Source organism: Salvelinus namaycush, chromosome 14 (genome assembly GCF_016432855.1).
Source record: "Salvelinus namaycush isolate Seneca chromosome 14, SaNama_1.0, whole genome shotgun sequence".
Classification (NCBI taxonomy): Eukaryota; Metazoa; Chordata; class Actinopteri; order Salmoniformes; family Salmonidae; genus Salvelinus; species Salvelinus namaycush.
The window spans coordinates 30,293,306-30,316,402 of record NC_052320.1 but is presented as its reverse complement, the minus strand read 5'-3'; the positions used below and the strand labels follow the sequence as shown (position 1 = coordinate 30,316,402).

Sequence of the window (23,097 nt, the reverse complement as noted above, 5' to 3'; positions counted from 1 at the left end):
CCCACGGCATGATGCTGCCACCACCATGCTTCACCTTAGCGATGGTGCCAGGTTTCCTCCAGATGTGACGCTTGGCATTCAGGCCAAAGAGTTCAATCTTGGTTTTATCAGACCAGAGAATATAGTTTCTCATGGTCTGAGAATCTTTAGGTGCCTTTTGGCAAACTCCAAGCAGGCCGTCATGTGCTTTTACTGAGGAGTAGCTTCTGTCTGGCCACTCTACCATAAATTACTTTGAGTCTCATAGTAAAAGGTTTGAATACTTATGTAAATAAGGTATTTCTGCTTTTTATTTTATTTAAATTTGCTACAAATTCAAAAAACCTGTATTCAATTTGTCATTCTGGGGTATTGTGTGTAGATTGCTGAGGATTTTTATTAAAAATCAATTTTAGAATAATGCTGTAACGTAACAAAATGTGGAAAAAGTCAAGGGGTCTGAATACTTTCCAAAGGCACTGTATGTAGGCCTTGTGTCGATGGCCTTATATGCAGGGTCCCTAAACTACAGCCTTACATAGAAAATGAATACAACAACATACAGTAATGCTGTGTGGGTGGAGAGCTCAGATGAGGGAGATGCGTATTGGGATACTGGGAGACTCTGTCCTCTGGGGGGACTGGTGGCTCACTAGGTGCTCAACCACTGTATGTTTGGACATGTGCTTCATAAGGTAGGTTTCCTGCAAAGACACAAAATGGACGACTCAAAACCTGTTAGTTTTCCCACACAAATGCCTAAACACAGGAATAGGTTGGCAACCCTAGTCCCAAAATTCAGTAATCGCCTGCAGGTTTTTTATAAAAGTCAGTAAGCAAATTATTAATTCATGCTTAATTATGTTGTGGTTTTATGTGCGGCTTCTGCAAATGTTTACAGACGCTATAACTGACCAGGACTATAGCAATGCCTTGGATTTGCTTACACTACTACTAACATCTAATACTGAACAGAGGGATAGGATACTCACTGAGGTGTATGCCCGGCCACACATACTGCAGCAGTAGGCCTTAGCGTTTTTGATGGCGTGCGTAGACAGGTGGATCTGTAACGATGCTGAATCTGAGTAGGCACGGTAGCAGTTGGGACATTTGTACGGCTTGTCCTTGTTGTGCTGCCTCTGGTGAGACTACATAGAGAGAGAGAGAAGGGGAGGGGGTGGGCAGAGCGAGAGCGAGAGAGAAATAGAAGAGATAAGCACAACTCAGTCACTCATTAGAGGATAACTATCATTCAGAGCATCCCAGGAAAGTAATTATTGTATGGTTTAGTAGACCATCTTTTTCTCTCATGGAATCTTATACCTTCACTTCTGCAGTATGCCATTTAGGGCTACATTCAGAATTTTACTATGTAGCACCTTTAATATTATCAATAGGCTCGGAGCCATTCAGCACTGAGATGGACTGTAGAGCATAAGTAAGTAATCCTGCTGTGATGTAATACTGACCTGTAGGTTAGAGAGCTGGGTAAAGGCCTTTTCACATCCAGGGGCCGCGCATTTATAGGGTCTGTCACCAGTGTGGATTCTAAGACACATGCAGAGGAAAATAGATGCATGTTGGAGAGAGAATGGACTGAAATATTATGTTTTATTTAGCAATTATGACAGGAAATATAATGTAATGACAATGTAAAAGAATATGGTGTACAAAAAATAAAGAGTTATAAAACAATGGATACATAATCATACATTTCTCAATGCTGCCCAATGTCAGGGTCACTGATGCAAATCAAATGTTATTTGTCACGTGCCAAATACAACAGGTACCAATACAACCTTACGATGAAATGCTTACTTACAAGCCCTTATCCAACAATGCAGTTCAAGGCTACTGTACATTCCAGCAATACACGGAGAGTTCCTGTTTAAAATATGTTTTTAATGTTGTCATTGCCATTGTGAAGCCACAAACACATTTTAATATGGTGTGGATTTTGGTGGATGACTTTTTTCCCTATTCCTTCCTATTCCATGAAGGTGAACTCAAATGACCTGGTGTGCTGCTGCAGGTGCGAGAGCTGACGGAAGGAGTTCTCGCAGTAGGAGCAGTGGTAAGGCTTGATGCCCAGGTGAATGCGGAGGTGCTGGGCCAGGTAGGACGCATTGGCAAAGGACTTGGAGCAGTGGGGACACTTGTGGGGTTTGGCCTCCGTGTGGGACTTGGAGTGGATCTGCATCTCCGACTTGGACAAGAAGGTAAGCGGACACACTTTGCATCTGGGTGGAGGTATACATACAAATGGGACTGGGTCATATCATATGTCATGGATGAAGGTTGTGTTATGAATGATACTGCAACACTCAAAAAGGTGTCATGACAGATTTTTGAGGGTGTTATGAATGTCTTATGCATAACACTGTGTTACCAATAACACCGTTACCGATATGTGCATGTGACTAAAATGTCTCTAGGTCTACAACCACTGAAATGGGTGCTTATTGCAGAAATAAGAATTATTATGTAGACTTGAAACTAAGCTAAATTGAATCCATTTTACAAACATTGCCCATACCTGTACGTTTTGCCCTCTTTGGCAGGGAAGGTGATGCAGCCCTGGTCTGCGCCAGAGGCCATGATGGGGTAGGGCACCACCAGAAGAGCCCCTCCGCTCTCCGCTTTGATCTTCTTCCGCCCGCGGGGTGTCTTGGGTGGAGGGCCGAGGAGTCCGGCCAGGCCCCCGCTCTTCATCTGCTCCATGCCAGGCCCACTGGCCAATCCGGAGATGATGTTGACCGATGGGGCCCCTCCCAGTCGGTTCTGGCTGCTGGAGGTGGGTGTGGTGGGCGTGAGGGCCTCGGAAATGCTGTGGCCGTCTGGCCGGGACGACGGGGCCAGACCTGTGTATGGGCACATAAAGACTTACAAATGATAAGCCATGCAAAAGGTTAGCGATTTAGCTTGCTGAGAGACTGAGCTTTGACACAAACTAATTAGGGAAGGTGTCAGAACTTAAGAGGCACACTGAAATGTATTTGGCTCTTGTCTAACCCTTGTGAACTACACAGCTTTTTAAAGTTTTCATTGACGATTGTATGTTTCCAATGAGAAAGGTGGTGTGGTTATTACCTGACCGATGGTTAACTCTAGAGGGCTGCTCTACGATCTGTCGCATGTGCCACTCATCCCACAGTCCTTTGGCCTTCACTGCTGACTTGTCATCCATATTCACGTCTGCATCATCGACATTGAAGGTAATAAAATTAACTGATCTAACTGAGGGACAAATGAGAAAATAACTTTATAAATAGCACCAATTTATACTCAACATCCATCCTGAGATCTTACAACGCTCCATAATACAACGGGGATGATTAAAAATGTCTACATCTATGGCTGCATTTAAGCTACATTTTTGACTTACTTTCAATCCTCTGCACCGATATGAAAGAACTACACTGGTAGGCATCCACCATATGACTTTCATCTGTGCTTTCCTAATCAATGCAGATGACGGAGAGGAGATGCGAAGGGGAAGGCACTTCAGACTATTGAGATTGAGACCATTGAACAGAATATAGGTCTTTAAGTATCACCAGAGCCAGGTGGTGTCTCCAGTGTGCACTCCAGTGTGGTGAGCAGACAGCAAACACTGTTACAGTACCTACCTGGCACAGAGCTGGAGGCTGGGCGGGCGTGCAGGGCGATGTCGGGCTGCTGGACCGAGCCCTGAGGGTGGTGCTGCCCCTGCTGGTGCTTGGGCATGGGCATGCCATGCTGCTGCTGCCCCCCGTCCGAGGGGGAGGAAGCCACCAGCAGGGTTTGCTGAGAGGAGGCTGAGTTGGGTGGCAGGTGCAGGGGTCGGATCTTCTCAGCCATCAGCTGCTCCTTGATCTTGTTGATGAGCACCAGGTTATCCAGCTGAAAGGGTTAACCGGTCATGTTCAACAGAAAACAGCTCCATTGTATCAACCATCAAGCTAAAGATGATCCCATTATAGTCATACTTTTGTTGCCGTTTAATACCTTAGTTGTTAACCTCTTCTGATGGGCATTTACCTAGATTTAAATACTTTTAACTGAGAAAATAATGAGCTGAGTATGCATAACCATGTCAGCCTAGATGGAAGGACATAAAAAATTAAGATGTCCTTACCTGGCCAGGCATGGAGGGAGGCGGAGGCCAGAAGTAGGGGTTGTTGAACCGAGGCTCAGCCATCCTGCGATAGAAACGCACGTTTTATTGCGGTATTTTATCATTTTCCAAATACCATTATCTACAAAGCATTATCCCATGTATTGGGAGGTTAAAACGTATTAGATTTAAACTAAGAATAAAATGGACAGGTATTCTGATGTTTCATGTGACTGTTTTGTTTTTGAGCATCCCTCCTATTTTCCTTTGTACAGAGCAGAAGTAGTAGAGTGGAAAAAAGTACAATAGCCTTAATGGGAGGCAGACTCAGGTCTCTACCTCTCAAGACAAAGAGACCAGTTTTGTACCACATGGCTTATGAAATTAGATTGTGACTGTGTGAATTGGGCTGTTATCATGAGTTTATTACCTAATAACTTACGTTATATTATTCTTTATACTATATTACATGAATACTTCGAAAAAATATATGATATACCAATAATGAAGTATTATACAATAGAGTAACTTTGTCGCATTCGGATTTGGGTAATTAACAGAACAAACAGCACAATTCACACATAGTCACAATAATACATGTTCATAATTATTGTATAAAAACCTAGTATGTTCAGTTCAAACTGCAGTCAATCACAGGCCTCAAAAGACATTACAAGAATGCAATCAAACATCCAAACTTTCACTGAATACGGTCACACCTGTCAGTCATTTTCGATAGGCCTACCTTCAATATTCTTTATCCCATTCCCAAAGGTTTATGCCAGAGGTTTTATGCCTAGACAGTTTAGCACACATTGTTGGTCTACGGAAATCAGAATAGGCTCAATGTCAACGTTTTATTCTTTACAAAATATATTTCCTGTAAAATATTAGTTACGTCCCCTTCCAGTTATAATTAATTTAGGCAGCATTTCATGTTTCCTTTGGTAGTCTAGACTTTTCATAGCATGTGTGCCCCTCGACAGTTCTGAAATTCAGTCACATTTGGCGATGCGACAATCCGATACGATGCCACACAGAAACATTCTCAGACACATTTATTAAAACATTTTCAGACAAAAGAGAAACAAAAATGGCAGCCTGACTTATTTTTATAAGGCGGGACGCCATATTCTGCAGACCCCAAAATTAGGAGCATCTCATTTTCTCCTAAAAGGAGGCCGCTTAACACAAATGTGTGTTTATGTCAAAAACATGAATCAATGTTTACGACGAATTGCAGGTTTGAATAGCCCGGCCTCCCCACCTCTTAAAAAACGGACACTTCCTAAACAGACCATGCCCTGCAAATAGCACGGAAATAGGTAAGATGCTCGAGCTTTGCGCTTAAATGTTTTTATAAAACATCATCAATGCGTAAAGATCACAATGTAACAACCGCACGCTGACAGAAAGGTATTCTAAAAGACGTTATGCCAGTCTTTTCCAAAATGCGTTCACTTTGGTATTTTTTACATTCCAACTTTTTAACGAATCGAGGGGCATAAATGATATTATCTGCATAATGCATACATTTGGGGTTTATCAACTTCCAGAAATGCACATTTACAAACAAATTCCATGAATTGCACACAGACCTGATGTCCCGATTGCAGATTTTGTCTTGCTTTATTATTAAAGATTGGTATTCTTTCTGCCTGCCTCCAATTGGTTCAGCGCTTCCGGGTCGCTTTGTTCGCTTCTGGGTGCTGCTACACACTGTACGTAGCTGCTGTTGCCAAGCTGTCCGAAGGCTGGACATTTTTAAAAGTAGGCTAATCTGAATCCAACTGCAGTGGTTTTTATTTTAACTTGGTTATAATGCAAAACGACGCACAAAGCATTGATCTAATGTCCATCAGGTGTCAATGGCAAACATTACTCAAAAAGAGCATTTTTCGATACATGACTTCTTGATCTTATCACACGCCCAAAACGTGTTACATTGGCACTTGATTTTTTTCCACTAGTAATGGTAGCCAAGTGACTTTTGTTTATTATGGAATTGTTTCATAATTAATGTTAGAGAGTGTACAGTCCAAGGGCAGTGGATATAGCATTCCTGGGGATACTACAATAATGATTTAGTCAAGTATTTCACCACAATACACAAGGAGACCCTCAATATTGCTGTTTGCTACACTGGTGTCAGAAGTGGGATGGCATAGCAAACGGTGACAGGGCAACTCCCCCTGCCAGTCTCGAACGTATGTCTCCTAACCAAGGTTTTTATAGTAAATGAAAACTTAAACAAAAACTTGTCAGGAAAAAACAAAATTTGTCAATTTAAATAAAAGAATTAACAAACCGGTTTGAAAAACGAAAACTATTCTGCAACTATTATCTTTGACTCAAACTAACTAAAAAAACTGAATTGCGTTTATTTTTTCTTTAAGCTGCAATATATAACTTTTTGGGCGACCCGCAATGTTGCTGTTCGCTACACTGGTGTCAGAAGTGTGATGGCATAGTATAATGCTTGTTTTGTCGCATATACTGAAATTAGGCACCCTATTCTAATTTGAGCAACCAGGAAATGGTGGATCGTTTTTTCACCTTTTTTGTACCCCTTTTTCTCCCCAATTTAGTGGTATCCAATTGGTAGTTACAGTCTTGTCTCATCGCTGCAACTCCCGTACGGACTTGGGAGAGGCGAAGAAGGTCGAGAGCCATGTGTCCTCCGAAACACAACCCAACAAAGCCACAATGCTTCTTGACACAATGCCCACTTAACCCGGAAGCCAACCGCACCAATGTGTCAGAGCAAACACTGTACACCTGGTGACCGTGTCAGCGTGCACTGCGCCCGGCCCGCCACAAGAGTAACTAGTGCGCGATGGGACAAGGACATCCCTGCCGGCCAAACCCTCCCCTAACCCAGATGACGCTGGGCCAATTGTGCGCTGACCCATGGGTCTACCGGTCGCGGGCCGGCTGCGACAGAGCCTGGACTCGAACCCAAAATCTCTAGTGGCACAGCTAGCACTGTGATGCCACTCTGGAGGCCTTTGCATCTTTAACTTTAACCAAACATCTAATGGGGGTTTCAAGCTTTTGGGAGGTTTTCAAGCTACTGAATCTGGCAGGTAAATGCATCCAGGAGATGGCAACTTTTCAAATAGGCCTAGCAGGCCTAGCTATCGCTAGCTATCACCAGCTAACAGGGAATTTTTTAAATATTTTATTTAACTAGGCAAGTCAGTTAAGAACAAATTCTTATTTACAATGACGGCCAAACCCTAATCCAGACGATGCTGGGCCAATTGTGCGCCGCCCTATGGGACTCCCAATCACGGCCTGTTGTGATACAGCCTGGAATCGAACCAGAGTCTGTAGTGACGCCTCTAGCACTGAGATGCAATGATGCAGTGCCTTAGACCGCTGCGCCACTCAGGAGCCAACTTTATTATTTTTGTCCTACTAAAGTTTAAAAGCATTGGATTGGTGTAAACATATTTTTTAGCATCAGTCTCTGCGCTATTCTTTTTAAATCCAAGTCACATTGAGATTGACTTTATAATTTACAGAGCTGCTGCGGATCTGACTTTTACTGGACCTCTCTTCCCGACAGCTAAAGGTCAAAGAGGGCTTGCGCATGTGCGGGATAGTCTACGTATAATTTTTTACGTAGTTGATGTCGGAAGTTTACATACACTTAGGTTAGAGTCATTAAAACTCATTTTAACAAACTATAGTTTTGGCAAGTCGGTTAGGACATCTACTTTGTGCATGACACAAGTCATTTTTCCAACAATTGTTTACAGACAGATTATTTCACTTATATTTTCCTGTATCACAATTCCAGTGGGTCAGAAGTTTACATAGACTAAATTGACTGTGCCTTTAAACAGCTTGGAATATTCCAGAAAATTATGTCATGGCTTTAGACGCTTCTGATAGGCTAATTGACATAATTTGAGTCAATTGGAGGTGTACCTATGGATGTATTTCAAGGCCCACCTTCAAACTCAGTGCCTCTTTGCTTGACATCATGAGAAAATTAAAAGAAATCAGCCAAGACCTCAGAAAAAAATGGTAGACCATCGTTATGTTTGGAGGAAAAAGGGGGAGGCTTGCAAACCGAAGAACACCATCCCAACCATGAAGCACGGGGGTGGCAGCATCAGGTTGTGGGGGTGCTTTGCTGCAGGAGGGGAAAAATTATGTGGATATATTGAAGCAACATCTCAAGACATCAGTCAGGAAGTTAAAGCTTGGTCGCAAATGGGTCTTCCAAATGGACAATGACCCCAAGCATATTTCCAAAGTTGTGGCAAAATGGCTTAAGGACAACAAAGTCAAGGTATTGGAGTGGCCATCACAAAGCCCTGACCTCAATCCTATAGAACATTTGTGGGCAGATCTGAAAAAGCGTGTGCAAGAAAGGAGGCCTACAAACCTGACTCAGTTACACCAGCTCTGTCAGGAGGAATGGGCCAAAATTCACCCAACTTATTGTGTGAAGCTTGTGGAAGTCTACCTGAAACGTTTGACCCAAGTTAAGCAATTTGAAGGCAATGCTACCAAATACTAATTGAGTGTATGTAAACTTCTGACCCACTGGGAATGTGATGAAAGAAATTAAAGCTGAAACAAAGCATTCGTTCTACTATTATTCTGACATTTCACATTCTTAAAATAAAGTGGTGATCCTAACTGACCTAAGACAGGGAATTTTTAATAGGATTAAATGTCAGGAATTGTGAAAAACTGAGTTTAAATGTATTTGGCTAAGGTGTATGTAAACTTCCAACTTCAACTGTATATGCAAAACACCTTCCTAATAATGAGTTACTACACCCCCCTCTCCCATTTTGCCCTCAGAACAGCCTCAATTACGCCAGGGCATGGACCAGGATGTCTTGCTCCCAGACAGACTAAATAACTTCTTTGCTCGCTTTGAGGACAATACAGTGCCACTGACACGGCCCTCTACCAAAACCTGCGGACTCTCCTTCACTGCAGCCAACGTGAGTAAAACATTTAAACGTGTTAACCCTCGCAAGGCTGCAGGCCCAGACGGCAGGCCCAGACGGCATCCCCAGCCGCGTCCTCAGAGCACGCGCAGACCAGCTGGCTGGTGTGTTTACGGACATATTCAATCAATCCTTATCCCAGTCTGCTGTTCCCACATGCTTCAAGAGGGCCACCATTGTTCCTGTTCCCAAGAAAGCTAAGGTAACTGAGCTAAACGACTACCGCCCCGTAGCACTCACTTCCGTCATCATGAAGTGCTTTGAGAGACTAGTCAAGGACCATATCACCTCCACCCTACCTGACACCCTAGACCCACTCCAATTTGCTTACCGCCCCAATAGGTTCACAGATGATGCAGTCACCATCACACTGCGCACTGCCCTATCCCATCTGGACAAGAGGAATACCTATGTAAGAATGTTGTTCATTGACTACAGCTCAGCATTCAACACCATACTACCCTCCAAACTCATCATTAAACTTGAGACCCTGGGTCTCGACCCCGCCCTGTGCAACTGGGTACTGGACTTCCTGACGGGCCGCCCCCAGGTGGTGAGGGTAGGTAACAACATCTCCACCCCGCTGATCCTCAACACTGGGGCCCCAAGGGTGCGTTCTGAGCCCTCTCCTGTACTCCAGGTTCACCCACGACTGCGTGGCCATGCACGCCTCCAACTCAATCATCAAGTTTGCGGACGACACTACAGTGGTAGGCTTGATTACCAACAACGACGAGACGGCCTACAGGGAGGAGGTGAGGGCCCTCGGAGTGTGGTGTCAGGAAAATAACCTCACACTCAACGTCAACAAAACAAAGGAGATGATTGTGGAATTCAGGAAACAGCAGAGGGAGCACCCCCCTATCCACATCGACGGGACAGTAGTGGAGAGGGTAGTAAGTTTTAAGTTCCTCGCCGTACACATCACGGACAAACTGAATTGGTCCACCCACACAGACAGCGTTGTGAAGAAGGCGCAGCAGCGCCTCTTCAACCTCAGGAGGCTGAGGAAATTCGGCTTGTCACCAAATGCACTCACAAAATTCTACAGATGCACAATCGAGAGCATCCTGTCGGGCTGTATCACCGCATGGTACGGCAACTGCTCCGCCCACAACCGTAAGGCTCTCCAGAGGGTAGTGAGGTCTGCACAACGCATCACTGGGGGCAAACTACCTGCCCTCCAGGACACCTACACCACCCGATGTCACAGGAAGGCCATAAAGATCATCAAGGACAACAACCACCCGAGCCACTGCCTGTTCACACCGCTATCATCCAGAAGGCGAGGTCAGTACAGCTGCATCAACGCAGGGACCGAGAGACTGGAAAACAGCTTCTATCTCAAGGCCATCAGACTGTTAAACAGCCACCACTAACATCGAGTGGCTGCTGCCAACATACTGACTCAACTCCAGCTCACTTTAATAATGGAAATGGATGGAAATTGATCAAAAATGTATCACTAGCCACTTTAAACAATGCCACTTAATATAATGTATATGTACAGTATATACTGTACTCTATATCATCTACTGCATCTTGCCATCTTTATGTAATACATGTATCACTAGCCACTTTAAACTATGCACTTTTATGTTTACATACCCTACATTACTCATCTCATATGTATATACTGTACTCGATACCATCAACTGCATCTTGCCTATGCCGTTCTGTACCATCACTCATTCATATATCTTTATGTACATATTATTTATCCCTTTACACTTGTGTGTATAAGTTAGTAGTTGTGGAATTGTTAGGTTAGATTACTCGTTGGTTATTACTGCATTGTCGGAACTAGAAGCACAAGCATTTCGCTACAAGCATTAACATCTGCTAACCATGTGTATGTGACAAATAACATTTGATTTGATTTGATTCTACAAGGTATCAAAAACGTTCAACAGGGATTCTGACTAATGTTGACTTCAATGCTTCCCACAGTTGTGTCAAGTTGGCTGGATGTCCTTTGGTTGGTGGGCCATTCTTGACACACACGGGAAACTGTTGAGCGTGAAAAACCCAGCAGCTTTGCAGTTCTTTGAAAAAACGTGCCTGCCTATGGAAATCAAAGGCCTGATCAAGCAACTCAAGAGTAAATGTCAGTTGGCTTTTCATAGCCGAGCATTCAGAGTTTGAGACAGCAGGTGGGGTAGAGAGAGAGAGAGTCGAAAACGGCAGCTCCGGGACAAGGTAGCACGTCCGGTGAACAGGTCAGTGTTCCATAGCCACAGGCAGAACAGTTGAAACTGGAGCAGCAGCACGACCAGGTGGACTGGGGACAGCAAGGAGTCATCAGGCCAGGTAGTCCTGAGGCATGGCCCTAGGGAGAGGGAGAGAGAGAGAATTAGAGGGAACATACTTAAATTCACATAGGACACCGGATAAGACAGAAGAATTACACCAGATATAACAGACTGACCCTAGCCCGCCGACACATAAACTATTGCAGCATAGATACTAGAGGCTGAGACAGGAGGGGTCAGGAGACACTGTGGCCCCGTTAGACGATACCCCCAGACAGGGCCAACAAGGCAGGATATAACCCCACCCACTTTGCCAAAGCACAGCCCCCACACCACTAGAGGGATATCTTGAAACCACCAGCTTACTACCCTGAGACAAGGCTGAGTATTGCCCACGAAGACCTCCTCCACGGCATGAAAATTGATAATCAAGAAGACCGTGAATGTTCCTGTGTGGCCGAGTTACAGTTTTGAATTAAATCTACTTGAAAAATCTATGTCAAGACCTGAAAATTGTTGTCTTGCAATGATCAACAACCAATTTGACAGAGCTTGAAGAATTTTGAAAAGAAAAATTGGCAAATGCTGCACAGTCCAGGTGTAGAAAGCTCTTAGAGACTTACCCAGAAAGACTCACAGCTGTAATCGGTGCCAAAGGTGATTCTAACATGTATTGACTCAGGGGGTTGAATACTTATCTAATCAAGATATGAGTGTTTTATTTGTCATATTTCTTTTTACAAATGTTAGAATTTTTCTTCCACTTTGACATTAAAGTATTTTGTGTAGGTTGTTGACAAAAAATCCATTTGAATCACACTTTGTAACACAACAACATGTAGAAAAAGTCAAGGGGTGTGAATATTTTTTGAAGGCTCTGTACAGTAAATTGCAGCTTTACAGACTTAAACAGAACTGCTTGCTTACGTATGGTTGTACCAGCAATGGAAACCAGTATTTTATCTGACTGAGTTTCCTGTTGCCTTATCAGTTCTCTGAAGTCTTGAAAGAGCTGACACTATAGACTTCCTTTGACCTACTTCTAACTCATCGCAGCGTATTAAGAGCCATTTTAGCTTTTTTGTTCAAATTTCTACTAGGAAATTGGCAAATGGCTAGCTAGAATGCCGCAAACACTTTGTATTGACTCGCTATGTATTTTTTGGGTGTTATAGTCTTTTTCATATTGATCTTAAGTTTTGTTTTATGATTGAGTTGAGTACATCCATTTAATTCAGATGAGAGAAGCAAATCACTGGCTACACTTTATCATTTTAAATTATTTTCAAAATGTGGTTCTATGTGTTGGTAAGTATTTACACAATTATTATCTAAATCTAATTTCTGTATATTCTAGTTGTGTTCATTCAAATTCCTCTACTTTGATTGAAAAATCACATTTTGCTTTACATTAATTTGGTTAATTTTTTGTTGTTATTGGCCTGTCATAATGCTTATATAACGGCATCATAACGGATATGTAAAGTGATATCATGGCAGATTATTTATATAATGACACAATTATTTAATGTTACTGTCAATGGATTAGGTTTAGGTGCTCGAAATGTTTACTATTTCATGTTTGGTGATAATAGTTGTCATAGGTGTTAGCAAGGTTGTGAAGTGGAAGGCAATATTTCTAAATGTGTTGACTGGCCAGTTCTTATTAAGTGTTCCTAATTATCACATATCGTTTGCTCATATGTAGACACTGGTATTGTGCTGGAGATAATGAATATGAGGTTAAAACCCTGCACAATGCCCCTTTAATTGTGGGGCATTAGTGAGGTAATTTCCAAATACACATAAATGTATTTTGGAAGAGTATATCAGTATGTTGGCGTTGTAAGCTGTAGCAGTTTATGCACTCCTCAAGAACAAATGCCATATCACTAATGACAAACCTCTGTCTCTCCTTTGTCTGCCAGGTGTTGACACTAGCCTCTTCTGACTCTGTGCGGAGATGCACAGAAGAGATGCTAAAAAATCACCCGGAAAGTACCTGCAATGAATGTCCAGCAGGTAAACATCACTGAGTAACACAATTCGAATCTGAGCTTGAACAGAAGTGGGACTAGTTAGTCCCGAACTACACTACAGTATAGTGTATACCAGCCATACTCAATAGGCTGACAGCGGTTCGGATCTGGACCCAGAATGGTGTCAAAACGGACAGCGGGTCACAACTTTTTTATTTATTTTTGAAACTAAGTCGGGCTTTCAACTTACTGCTATTGAGAGTTGTAGTAGTAGGTGCAATTTTGAAATGTGGTAGTGCATGGGCAGTTTTCCTCTTGTTATGTCATTTACTGACAGAGCTATTGTATCATATGAACACACACAAGACATGGCAAAATGTGTAGAATTGCCGGAAATTAGCTTAAAAGATGGAATCCGCAGTAGTGTGAAGAAGCTGAGGAGCAGCATGATCAAAACAAGTTGTACATATTGTGCTCTTCTATTGCTCGTGCAATGATGTCCGAGGTGTTCGTTGTTTGCAGTAACTTCTTTGTTGTTATAGTATTGCAAACAGACATGGCTGTTTCACCATTAAGGACTCATGCTTTAAAATGGCTAAATGTTCTCTCCACCCCATGGCAAAATGTGTAGAATTGCAAGAAATTTGCTTTAAAACTGCAAAATTGTATCTCTGCCAACAAGAGTGGTATAAACAGTTTGAACAATTTGGGGATACATGGTTTGTGTGGTGGGGGTTTGTTACTACGCTGATAAAATACAATATCCATCCGGACCTTTGCCACCTAGGAAATTTGTGTGACCGGACCTTCTCCGATAGTATTTGAGTACCCCTGGTGTATACAGTATTGTCGCAGCTTTGTTCACAATCTTGATTTAAGACCGTAGTTAAATTGAGACACATTACAGTGCATATAATACAATGTTTGTGCATCACTTGGCGAAAGATACATATACATTGCACTGTATTTCAACATGTCTTTCAGGCTTTCACATTGAAAAAGGAACCTCCAAATGCATAAAATGTATTGCGGGCAAAGAATTCGCAGCAATACGAAATTATGATGTAGCTTGTAAACGCTGTAAAGCATGTGATGAAAGAGGTAAGCATTCTTCACTCCTATTTACGTGACCATTTACTGTATGGACTGCAGTCTAATAGTGCTAATAGTCTAATAATAGTCTAATAGTGATGCAGTTATTTTTCAGACATGTGTTCATGTTTGTGTGAAGAACATCTGTGTGCTTATTTATGGTGTGTGACTTGAGCGTATTCTGTCAGCAGAACCACACTACCAGTGTGCAAAGAGAACAATTTTAATATTTTACACTGCTAGAACTGTTTCTATCAACAGAGGGTGTGTGTGTGTGTGTGTGTGTGTGTGTGTGTGTGTGTGTGTGTGTGTGTGTGTGTGTGTGTGTGTGTGTGTGTGTGTGTGTGTGTGTGTGTGTGTGTGTGTGTGTGTGTGTGTGTGTGTGATAGGAGTGAGACTGTGACAGTGTCTTTGCTCTGTCTTTGTGTCTTAGCCTCTCAAATGGTGGTGAAGAGTTGTGAGCCCAAGAGTGACACTGAATGTGGCTGCATGAAGAGTTACTACCCAAAGAAATCCAGACATAGTTTGCAATGCTTCAAATGTCAAACGTACGACCACCAGATTCCAGCTTCTACAATATTTATACATTTAGTAAGCTGAGCATATGCACCACCTTTTCTGTTTAGCTCTGACAATACAATATTCTGTAGTGCCAAGGAGTAGTGCTCACACACGTCTTTAGTCTCACAAACCCATCACATTTTGACAGAGGCAATGACCATGGAACATCCTAGAACATTTTTTAAATCAAATTTGTATTCTTGCCAAAGTACCTCATACACATCCACAGTGTTTCACATTGAGACCTTCATGCATCCCAAATTGCATCGTGGTCCCTATATAGTGCACTACTTTTGATATGGGCCCTGATCGAAAGGGCTCCCGAGTGGCACAGTGGTCTAAGACACTGCATCTCAGTGCAAGAGGCGTCACTGCAGTACCTGGTTTGAATCCAGGCTGCATCACATCCGACCGTGATTGGGAGTCCCATAGGGCGGCGCACAATTGGCCCAGCGTCGTCCGGGTTTGGCCAGGGTAGGCCGTCATTGTAAATAAGAATTTGTTCTTAACTGACTTGCCTAGTTAAATAAAGGTTACATTTTTTTTTAATTACAAAAGTAGTGCAATATATAGAGAACATCTTCAGTATAACCCCTCAAAACCCACAGTTTTTGTCGATGTAGACTTCATTTCCCTGAAATGACTCAGCCATGGGTTTTAATCCAGTGTACTAGAGAGTTAATGCGCTCTGTTGTTGACGTCAACTAAGGGAGCACAGTTATTTGTTGGATGCTGCTGAAAGATCAATCAGATCCTGTAATGACATGCATTGAGGTCAGTGGGTTGAGGACTTCCTCTCAAAGTGGTGCTTTATCAGATTTATAAGTTCCTGAACATCCCGTCTATGTTTCTGAGGTACTCTTGTGTTTCTGGTAATCCATGTTCTAAAGGCACGCCCACTTGTCACAGATACAATATTTATTTTTATCCCTCTGTTTTAAGTAAAAAATCGTTGTGACACTAAGATTGAGGAAGTTTAAGCTTCTAGACTGGATTGGGTACAACGCAAAAGCACAACATACAAAAAACATCTGTATCTAAACCTTCCTTTCGTTGAAAGTTTTCTAAACATTGGATCCATCTGACGTTCCCTTGTCCAGTCTTTGAAATGCATACATAAGTGTTGTTGGTATCATATAAAACAATTGTTATGAATGTCAAGGTGATAGGGTTTTCTGGGAAATCCCCTCTGGTTTTAATGTGAGTGACCTTGAGTTTTTCTGTCTTCATGTTTCAGTAAAGACTGTTCAAACTATTCAGAATGTACTGGCACCTCCTGCACCAGTACTACGACTCAGAGACTCCCAACCTTGACATCCAACCCCAGCATCATTCAAACAGGTCCAGACCATTGTGAGTTCCACCAATAACTTGGCTTCCACAGATCCTTCTTTCAGTCATCTCATGAAGCCTTTGTAATCCTGTCACAGCGCCTGTCATTAATGGTCAGACAACCTTACCTTTTTACAATTCTAAAATGGTTTGTTTGAATCCTGGATGCTGATTGGACGAGCAGCGTTCCAAGCCGTCCTGTATTCACCGACACAGGCACACCTATATGCCTGCTAACAGTTTCATCTGAATTATCAATGCACCTCCGTAAGAGTATCATCATGTTCATGTTGCTGTCCAAATCATCTGGCACTATTGCCGCTGAATTGATAGCATGAATCTATCTACAGCGTTAGTGCATCATACTGACAAATTCTATGATGTACATTTTTTTTTTACAGTAACTTGAATTTCTCCTCCATGCAAAAAATGGTGCTCTAGTTTAATCTTGTTGCTCTCTCCCCTTCATTCTTCTGAACCTTAAATGTAGTCACATAGTTCAGTTGTTTTTGTGGTATGAAAAACACCACTGATGGTTATATTTATTCATATCCTCAACAGATCCCCTTCTGACCATCGGGTATGTCTTTGTGGTTGTCCTGGTGACCACTCTGTTAATTGCCGGTCTCCTTGTCCTGACTAAGGGTGGATGGATGGTACATGGCTGTTGTGCGACCCCTGAAAAGGACCTTGAGTTGCCTACAAGGGACACATCAGCCAACGGTAATGATAAACTATCCAGTAACCCATTTGACAGTGTGGGCTCTGGCTTATCAATGGCCTACTGAGATTGAACCCCTTAGAGCAATTCATATATAATAGAAAGTTATTTTATTTTTTGAAGTGTTGAATGTAATACTTGGTTTACGTGAAAATATGGGTCAACTGTTGTTAGCAGTAATTGTAATTATTCATCTTAAAGAGATCTGATGTGAATACACTTTACAAGTTATTCACTGCAACAGTTGGTGCAGGAAACGCTGATAGTCTGTCTTTAACTCAAACAGGTCAGCCAAATGGCCCAACATCACTGGTAAGTATCAGTTTATTGTGTTACATTTGGATCATGATCAGTGATAGTGTGGGAAAGGAAGCAAATGAGAAACGATAAAGAACATGAGAAAAATACATTTTATTTACCTGTAGACCAATCCTGACTAGCATGTGCATTATGAACACTACTAGCACGTGCATTATGCACACTACTAGCACGTGCATTATGCACACTACTAGCACGTGCACTACATTACGGGAAAAAAATTGATGGACTCACTACTGTAAGTTACTCTGAATAAGAGTGTCTGCCAAATTACTAATAATATCAAAGCAAAATCATTGTTAATTACGTTACTATGTTTACATCAATATATATATTTTTTCTTCCGATCATTTGTCTTTATCCTCTTTAATTACAAAGTCAGTGATTATAAACCTGTAAGGACTTATCTAGTTTAGAAAATGACCTGTATCTATTTTGATATGTTACCATATACATATACTGTATGTGCGTATGGAAACTTTTCTGTACTGCTTAGAGAGACAGATGCTAAGGACTTTTGTCTGTCTGCCTGTCCCTTCCAAGACACTGAATATTACTCAAGGGATTCCCATGACGACATTCTCTCACAGTGCTGCCAAGACGGAGTATCACACCCTTGTCACACCCCTGTTGCAAGGCAGAGAGCCCAGAAGTAAGTCTTTAATGCAGTTTGTTGCTTTGCCATCAGCCTTAGTTGGGCAACATTGCATTTCAGCTTCTTTAGCAAGCTACAGTAGTACTACTTAAGGTTGGGTTCAGAAGCTTGGATTTATACTAAATGTATATGACATATTGTAATAACGTTAATGTTTAAAAAATCTGAAGCAAGAGTCCCTGTACTCTTAAGATAAAATAGGACTGACATCCCATCAAGCACATTTCTGAGTAGTGTGTACAGCATAGTACTTACTACCTGTTCCTGTTCCTGGTGTGGGTAGCATCTCTGTTGTGGTTTGTTGTGTTCTCAGAATGAAAACAACCGCCTTTCCTTCAACACCTCAGCGTGTCAGCGTAAAACTTATCTCTGGTCAGCCACGTGGTTGTGGCATGCATGTGTAGGAGGAAACTGGGAAACTTTGATGATATGAATCAGAAATAAGCCGAGCTTCAGAGAAAATGGCAAATCAGATACCAAGAAGTAGCCAGCTGCTTGACCTTTAACATTTGAGCGTGTTGCCTTATCCACCTTACAAATTACACTCTGATTCCAACATCCAATCCACTGAAAATATGCACCTGATAAGCGTGATATTAGTTAGCGTAGTTTTAGCACTGTGAGAGTAAGAGTTTGTCCCGAGTATTTCCACCCGGGTCTAACCTCAAATGTTAGGTTTACTTGTTGATATTTCAGTCAAAGTCTCTTTACGATGAAATAGTCTGCCCACGTTTAGTTTACATGAAGATTGCTCATGGTTGTCAACATCAGAATTCCCCTGTGGTGACGTTATAAGGTTATGAAGCATTTATGTAGCTCAGTTTGCGTGTCATTCCCATCCAGACTGAGGCTTCCCCCACAAAAACAAATTAATTGGACTGGGATTTTAAACTATTATCCAAATTAATTGGATAATTTTAAACTATCAGCATCACACTTACCAGGTCTCATAATTTACACAGACTAGACAGAGATATGTTAATGTTGATAAAAAACAATTATCTCTCCTAAAAACACAACCTCACAGTGTTTTCTCTCATCCCAAAAAATGATCTGATACCAGTTTTGATGGAATCTCGCCCACACTCTCTATTACTTATAGTGCCTATAGAAAGTGTACACCTCCCTTGGATTTCTTCACATTTTATTATGTTACAAAGTGGGATTCAAATGGATGTGTCATTTTTTTGTCCACGATCTACACAATAGTAGTTGAATCTGTGCTTGAAATGCAATACTTGACTGAGGGACCTTACAGATGTTGTATGTATAGGGGACAGAGGAAGGAGTAGTCATTCAATCATTTCAACCCCTATTATTTCACCCAGAGTCCATATAACGTATTGTGATTTGTTAAGCCTAATGTTACTTCTGAACTAATTTAGGCTTGCCTAAAGCCTCTTAAATGTAATGGCAAAAATGTAGCTTTCCGTCGAAATAGACATACTCAAAAGTAACTGCTTTTAATAAGCAGTTATGTCAAAAGGACATGCGTGAACTTGGTATCATTAGAAAGAAAACACATGGGAGATAAGGAAATGGTCAGAACATAGATAGGAATGCCACAGTTCAGATCACACAAGATTAAGCACACACAAAGTAACTGTTTTTTTGCTTACCTTGTAAGTTGTTTGATGTTTAGTGAAAACGACTCTCTGGGCTGTGAATCGACAATGGTAGGTCACAGACTGACAAATAACATATCCCTATCGTCTGTGGAGTCTTCGCTATCAACACATATCAACGTTGTTCAAGATTTGTATAGTTTTGGCTTCTTGAGTCGCAGCCATCTAAAATGTAAAAATGTAAAAATGTGTAGAATTGTATTTTTCAAGAATCTCTCTCGCCTATTACAGTACCTTTCGGATTGCCTCCCTCCCCTTTTTCTCTGTTCCTCAGTCGAACAAATGGTTTCCTCATACCATAATGTCCTGATACCAGTTTTGATTGAATATTCACCACACACTCACCACACCACCTTGCTCACCTGAACACTACAAGAATTTCTTTCTTCCCCACCTTTCCCCTCTCTTCCTCAGTCCCTCGACAGGAGACCCAGGAGGAGCGCTGGCCCGCCAAGGTGTTGTACGCCATCATCAAGGAGGTGCCTCTGCGGCGCTGGAAGGAGTTCCTGCGCCTGCTCTCTTTGCCCGACCGACATCTGGAGCGTGTGGATCTGGAGCCAGGCCTAGGCTCCATGGAACGGCAGTACCAGATGCTGCGGCTGTGGAGCCAGGGCCCGGCTGCAGGCCTGGAGGATGTCTACTCTGCTCTGCTCTACATGGACCTGGCCGGCTGCGCCCACCAGCTGCAGGACAGCCTGGAGCAGCTGCAAGCGCTCCAGTCGATAGCCCCAACCAATGACATCACTGCAGAGAACCACAGAGTCTGGAGGCTTACTTAGCCCTTGTCACATCACCCCAGCACCACCACATAGGATTGTGGAGGCTGCTGGGACATCACTTATGACTTCACCCCAGAATAAGATCATACCCAGATGTGAATATGACATCATGACAGCATCATAAGACCATGAAGGCTGTTCTTTTCTTCTTCTTTTGAAATAGATTTGAGTCTTTTTATATTTTATTTACAGTAATTCACGAATGAGAATGAGAGACTGATGGAGAGAGTGAATTAGACATAGATCAAACCCCCACCACCAAGGACCATGTGACATCAGGAGTCGGCAGTTCTACCACTACTATAGTCACCGGTGCTAGAGGCGTCCCTCACCCACCGAACTGTAAATATGATGTCACCACCTGGACTGTAGTCTTCCTGTTCAAGTCCCACTTCAGAGACTGGTTACCTGCAGGGTTTGGCAGGTTACTTTCTAAATGTAATCCGTTACAGTTACTAGTTACCTGTCCAAAGTTGTAATAATTAAAAACTTCTTGACGCACGGATCCCTTTAGCGGGATCATTTTCATCAACAACCGCTGAATTGCAGAGCGCCAAATTCAAAAAAAAAATGCTAAAAATATTTATATTCATGAAATCACAAGTGCAATATAGCAAAACACAGCTTTACTTGTTGTTAATCCACCTGTCGTGTCAGATTTTGAAAATATGCTTTACAGCGAAAGCAATCCAAGCGTTTGTGTGAGTTTCTCGATCACTACACGAAACATTAAGAACACCTAGCAGCAATGTAGATTGGTCACGAAAGTCAGAAAAGCAATAAAATTAATCGCTTACCTTTGATGATCTTCGGATGTTTGCACTCACCAGACTCCCAGTTACACAATAAATGTTATTTTTATTCGATAAAGATTATTTTATATCGAAAAACCTCCATTTGTTTGGCGCGTTATGTTCAGTATTCCACAGCCTTAGGCAGTTCATCAAGGCTTGACGAAAATTCCAAATAGTATCCGTAAAGTTCGTAGAAAAATGTCAAACGTTTTTAATAATCAATCCTCAGGTTGTTTTTAACATAAACAATCGATAATATTTCAACCGGACTGTAAACTATTCAATACTGGAGAGAAAGAAAATGTCTAGCTACCAGTGTTGTGCGCATGAACTAATGGAAGGACATCGGCCATCCACTGACGCGATTTGATAAATCTCGCTCATTTTTCAGAATAAAAGCTTGAAACTATGTCTAAAGACTGTTCACACCCTGAGGAAGGGTGAATCTGGTTGATATCCCTTTAAATGGACGAAAGGCAGGCAATGGAACAGTGATTTTTCAAAATAAGAGTCACGTCCGGGTTGGATTTCCTCAGGTTTTTGCCTGCAAAATCAGTTCTGTTATACTCACAGACAATATTTTGACAGTTTTGGAAACTTTAGAGTGTTTTCTATCCTACTCTGTCAGTTATATGCATATTCTAGCATCTGGACCTGAGAAATAGGCAGCTTACAATGGGAACGTTATTTTTCCAAACATAAAAATTCTGCCCCCTAGCTTCAAGAGGTAACTTTTAGATTACCCAAACTCAGTAACGTTATCTGATTGCTTTCCGTTACATTTTGATTACTTTCCCCTTAAGAGGCATTTGAAGAAGACGAAAAGGCTCCATCAAACGCATTTGGTGTGTCATTATAGTGGTCTCGGACTTGTGGTCAGACTTGCTCAGGTTGAACAAACTGAATCCCGACCCTTACACATTCATTACTATGGAACAGTTGGAGATATTGAAACAATGTTGCAAATGTCGGAGAGACAGACAGTAAGGTTTATACAAATCTCCTCTGTTGAAAACTAAATGTGAGATAATGTTTAGATGCTTTTTATGTGAAGTTTAACTTCCCTGCCTAGGCTGATGAGACAGTGGATTGCGCAGTCATTTTAACGTCATAGATTTAGCCGGTGGTAACTTGTGGAATAGACACCGGCTGGAATGCGCTTTTAACCTATCAGCATTCAGGATTAGACCCACCTGTTGTATGAAGGGAAATAATGCATGCTCTAGAATGCCCTTCAAGCCAATCAGAAATGAGTGTTCAACAATGCCATGGTATAAATGGAATTAATACTAAGTACACATAGTATTATGTATAGATTCTTACCTTGTCACCTCAGGGATGAGATCTTGCAACCTTTCGGTTATAAGTTTAATGCTCTAACCACTAGGCTACCTGCTGCCCCAAATAATGACATCATGGCAGCATCACAAGACCAATCAAGAGGACCATTTCAATCCCAAAAAAACTGAATCAAGCAGTGGAACAACTTAGTATCTTATAGAAATGGGTTTGTTTGGGGTGATAATGTGTCAGCTATTATGTAACCTTGGTGAAGACTGTATCAGAGGAGGATCGTTGTAATGATGGGGCAGTGAGTCGAAAGCAGGAGCAGGTGAAACGTTTTAATAAAACAACAACATCAAGAACACGCCGCTAACATAAGGCAGTACGCCGAGACACAAGAACAATATCAACTAGTGAGTGAACCTGGGAGAATGACATATAAAGGGGAAGAAATGATGAAGGTAATGGAGTCCAGGTGATTCACAGGTGCGCGTAATGATGAGTGCCAGGTGTGCATAATGATGAATGCCAGGACCAGTGGTTGGTGACAGACGTGACAATCGTAATACAAGCACACTATCCCTTTTCCGTAATTTTTTAAAATTATATATATACATATATATATATATTTGATTTGAGATTTTTTGTGTT

The 23,097-nt window shown here is 41.9% G+C and overlaps 2 protein-coding genes across 2 annotated transcripts; one reads left to right on the top strand and one right to left on the bottom strand.

Annotated features, from left to right (window-relative positions):
• Positions 1 to 469: 469 nt before the first annotated feature.
• LOC120058940 (zinc finger protein 362-like) lies at positions 470 to 5,751 on the bottom strand. The gene is made up of 9 exons (XM_039007690.1): positions 5,677 to 5,751; positions 4,100 to 4,163; positions 3,591 to 3,864; positions 3,073 to 3,177; positions 2,519 to 2,843; positions 1,998 to 2,222; positions 1,452 to 1,530; positions 972 to 1,130; positions 470 to 683 (listed from the first exon to the last, which is right to left on the bottom strand). The coding sequence occupies exons 2-9, from the start codon at positions 4,160 to 4,162 to the stop codon at positions 567 to 569; spliced, it is 1,347 nt and encodes a 448-aa protein (XP_038863618.1). The 5' UTR covers position 4,163; positions 5,677 to 5,751; the 3' UTR covers positions 470 to 566.
• Positions 5,752 to 17,857: 12,106 nt separating this feature from the next.
• Positions 17,858 to 20,823, top strand: si:ch211-112c15.8 (tumor necrosis factor receptor superfamily member 1A). The gene is made up of 2 exons (XM_039007689.1): positions 17,858 to 17,961; positions 20,004 to 20,823. The coding sequence occupies exons 1-2, from the start codon at positions 17,880 to 17,882 to the stop codon at positions 20,366 to 20,368; spliced, it is 447 nt and encodes a 148-aa protein (XP_038863617.1). The 5' UTR covers positions 17,858 to 17,879; the 3' UTR covers positions 20,369 to 20,823.
• Positions 20,824 to 23,097: the final 2,274 nt, after the last annotated feature.

Bases quoted from the DNA above. Each gene is read 5' to 3' on its own strand.
- si:ch211-112c15.8 (XM_039007689.1), top strand. From the start codon at position 17,880: ATGACGACATTCTCTCACAGTGCTGCCAAGACGGAGTATCACACCCTT. The intron at 17,962-20,003 runs GTAAGTCTTTAA...TCTCTTCCTCAG, and splicing joins GCAAGGCAGAGAGCCCAGAA to TCCCTCGACAGGAGACCCAG.
- LOC120058940 (XM_039007690.1), bottom strand. From the start codon at position 4,162: ATGGCTGAGCCTCGGTTCAACAACCCCTACTTCTGGCCTCCGCCTCCC. The intron at 2,223-2,518 runs GTATGGGCAATG...ACCTCCACCCAG, and splicing joins AAAGAGGGCAAAACGTACAG to ATGCAAAGTGTGTCCGCTTA. The intron at 1,531-1,997 runs GTCATTTGAGTT...CATGTGTCTTAG, and splicing joins CACCTGCAGCAGCACACCAG to AATCCACACTGGTGACAGAC.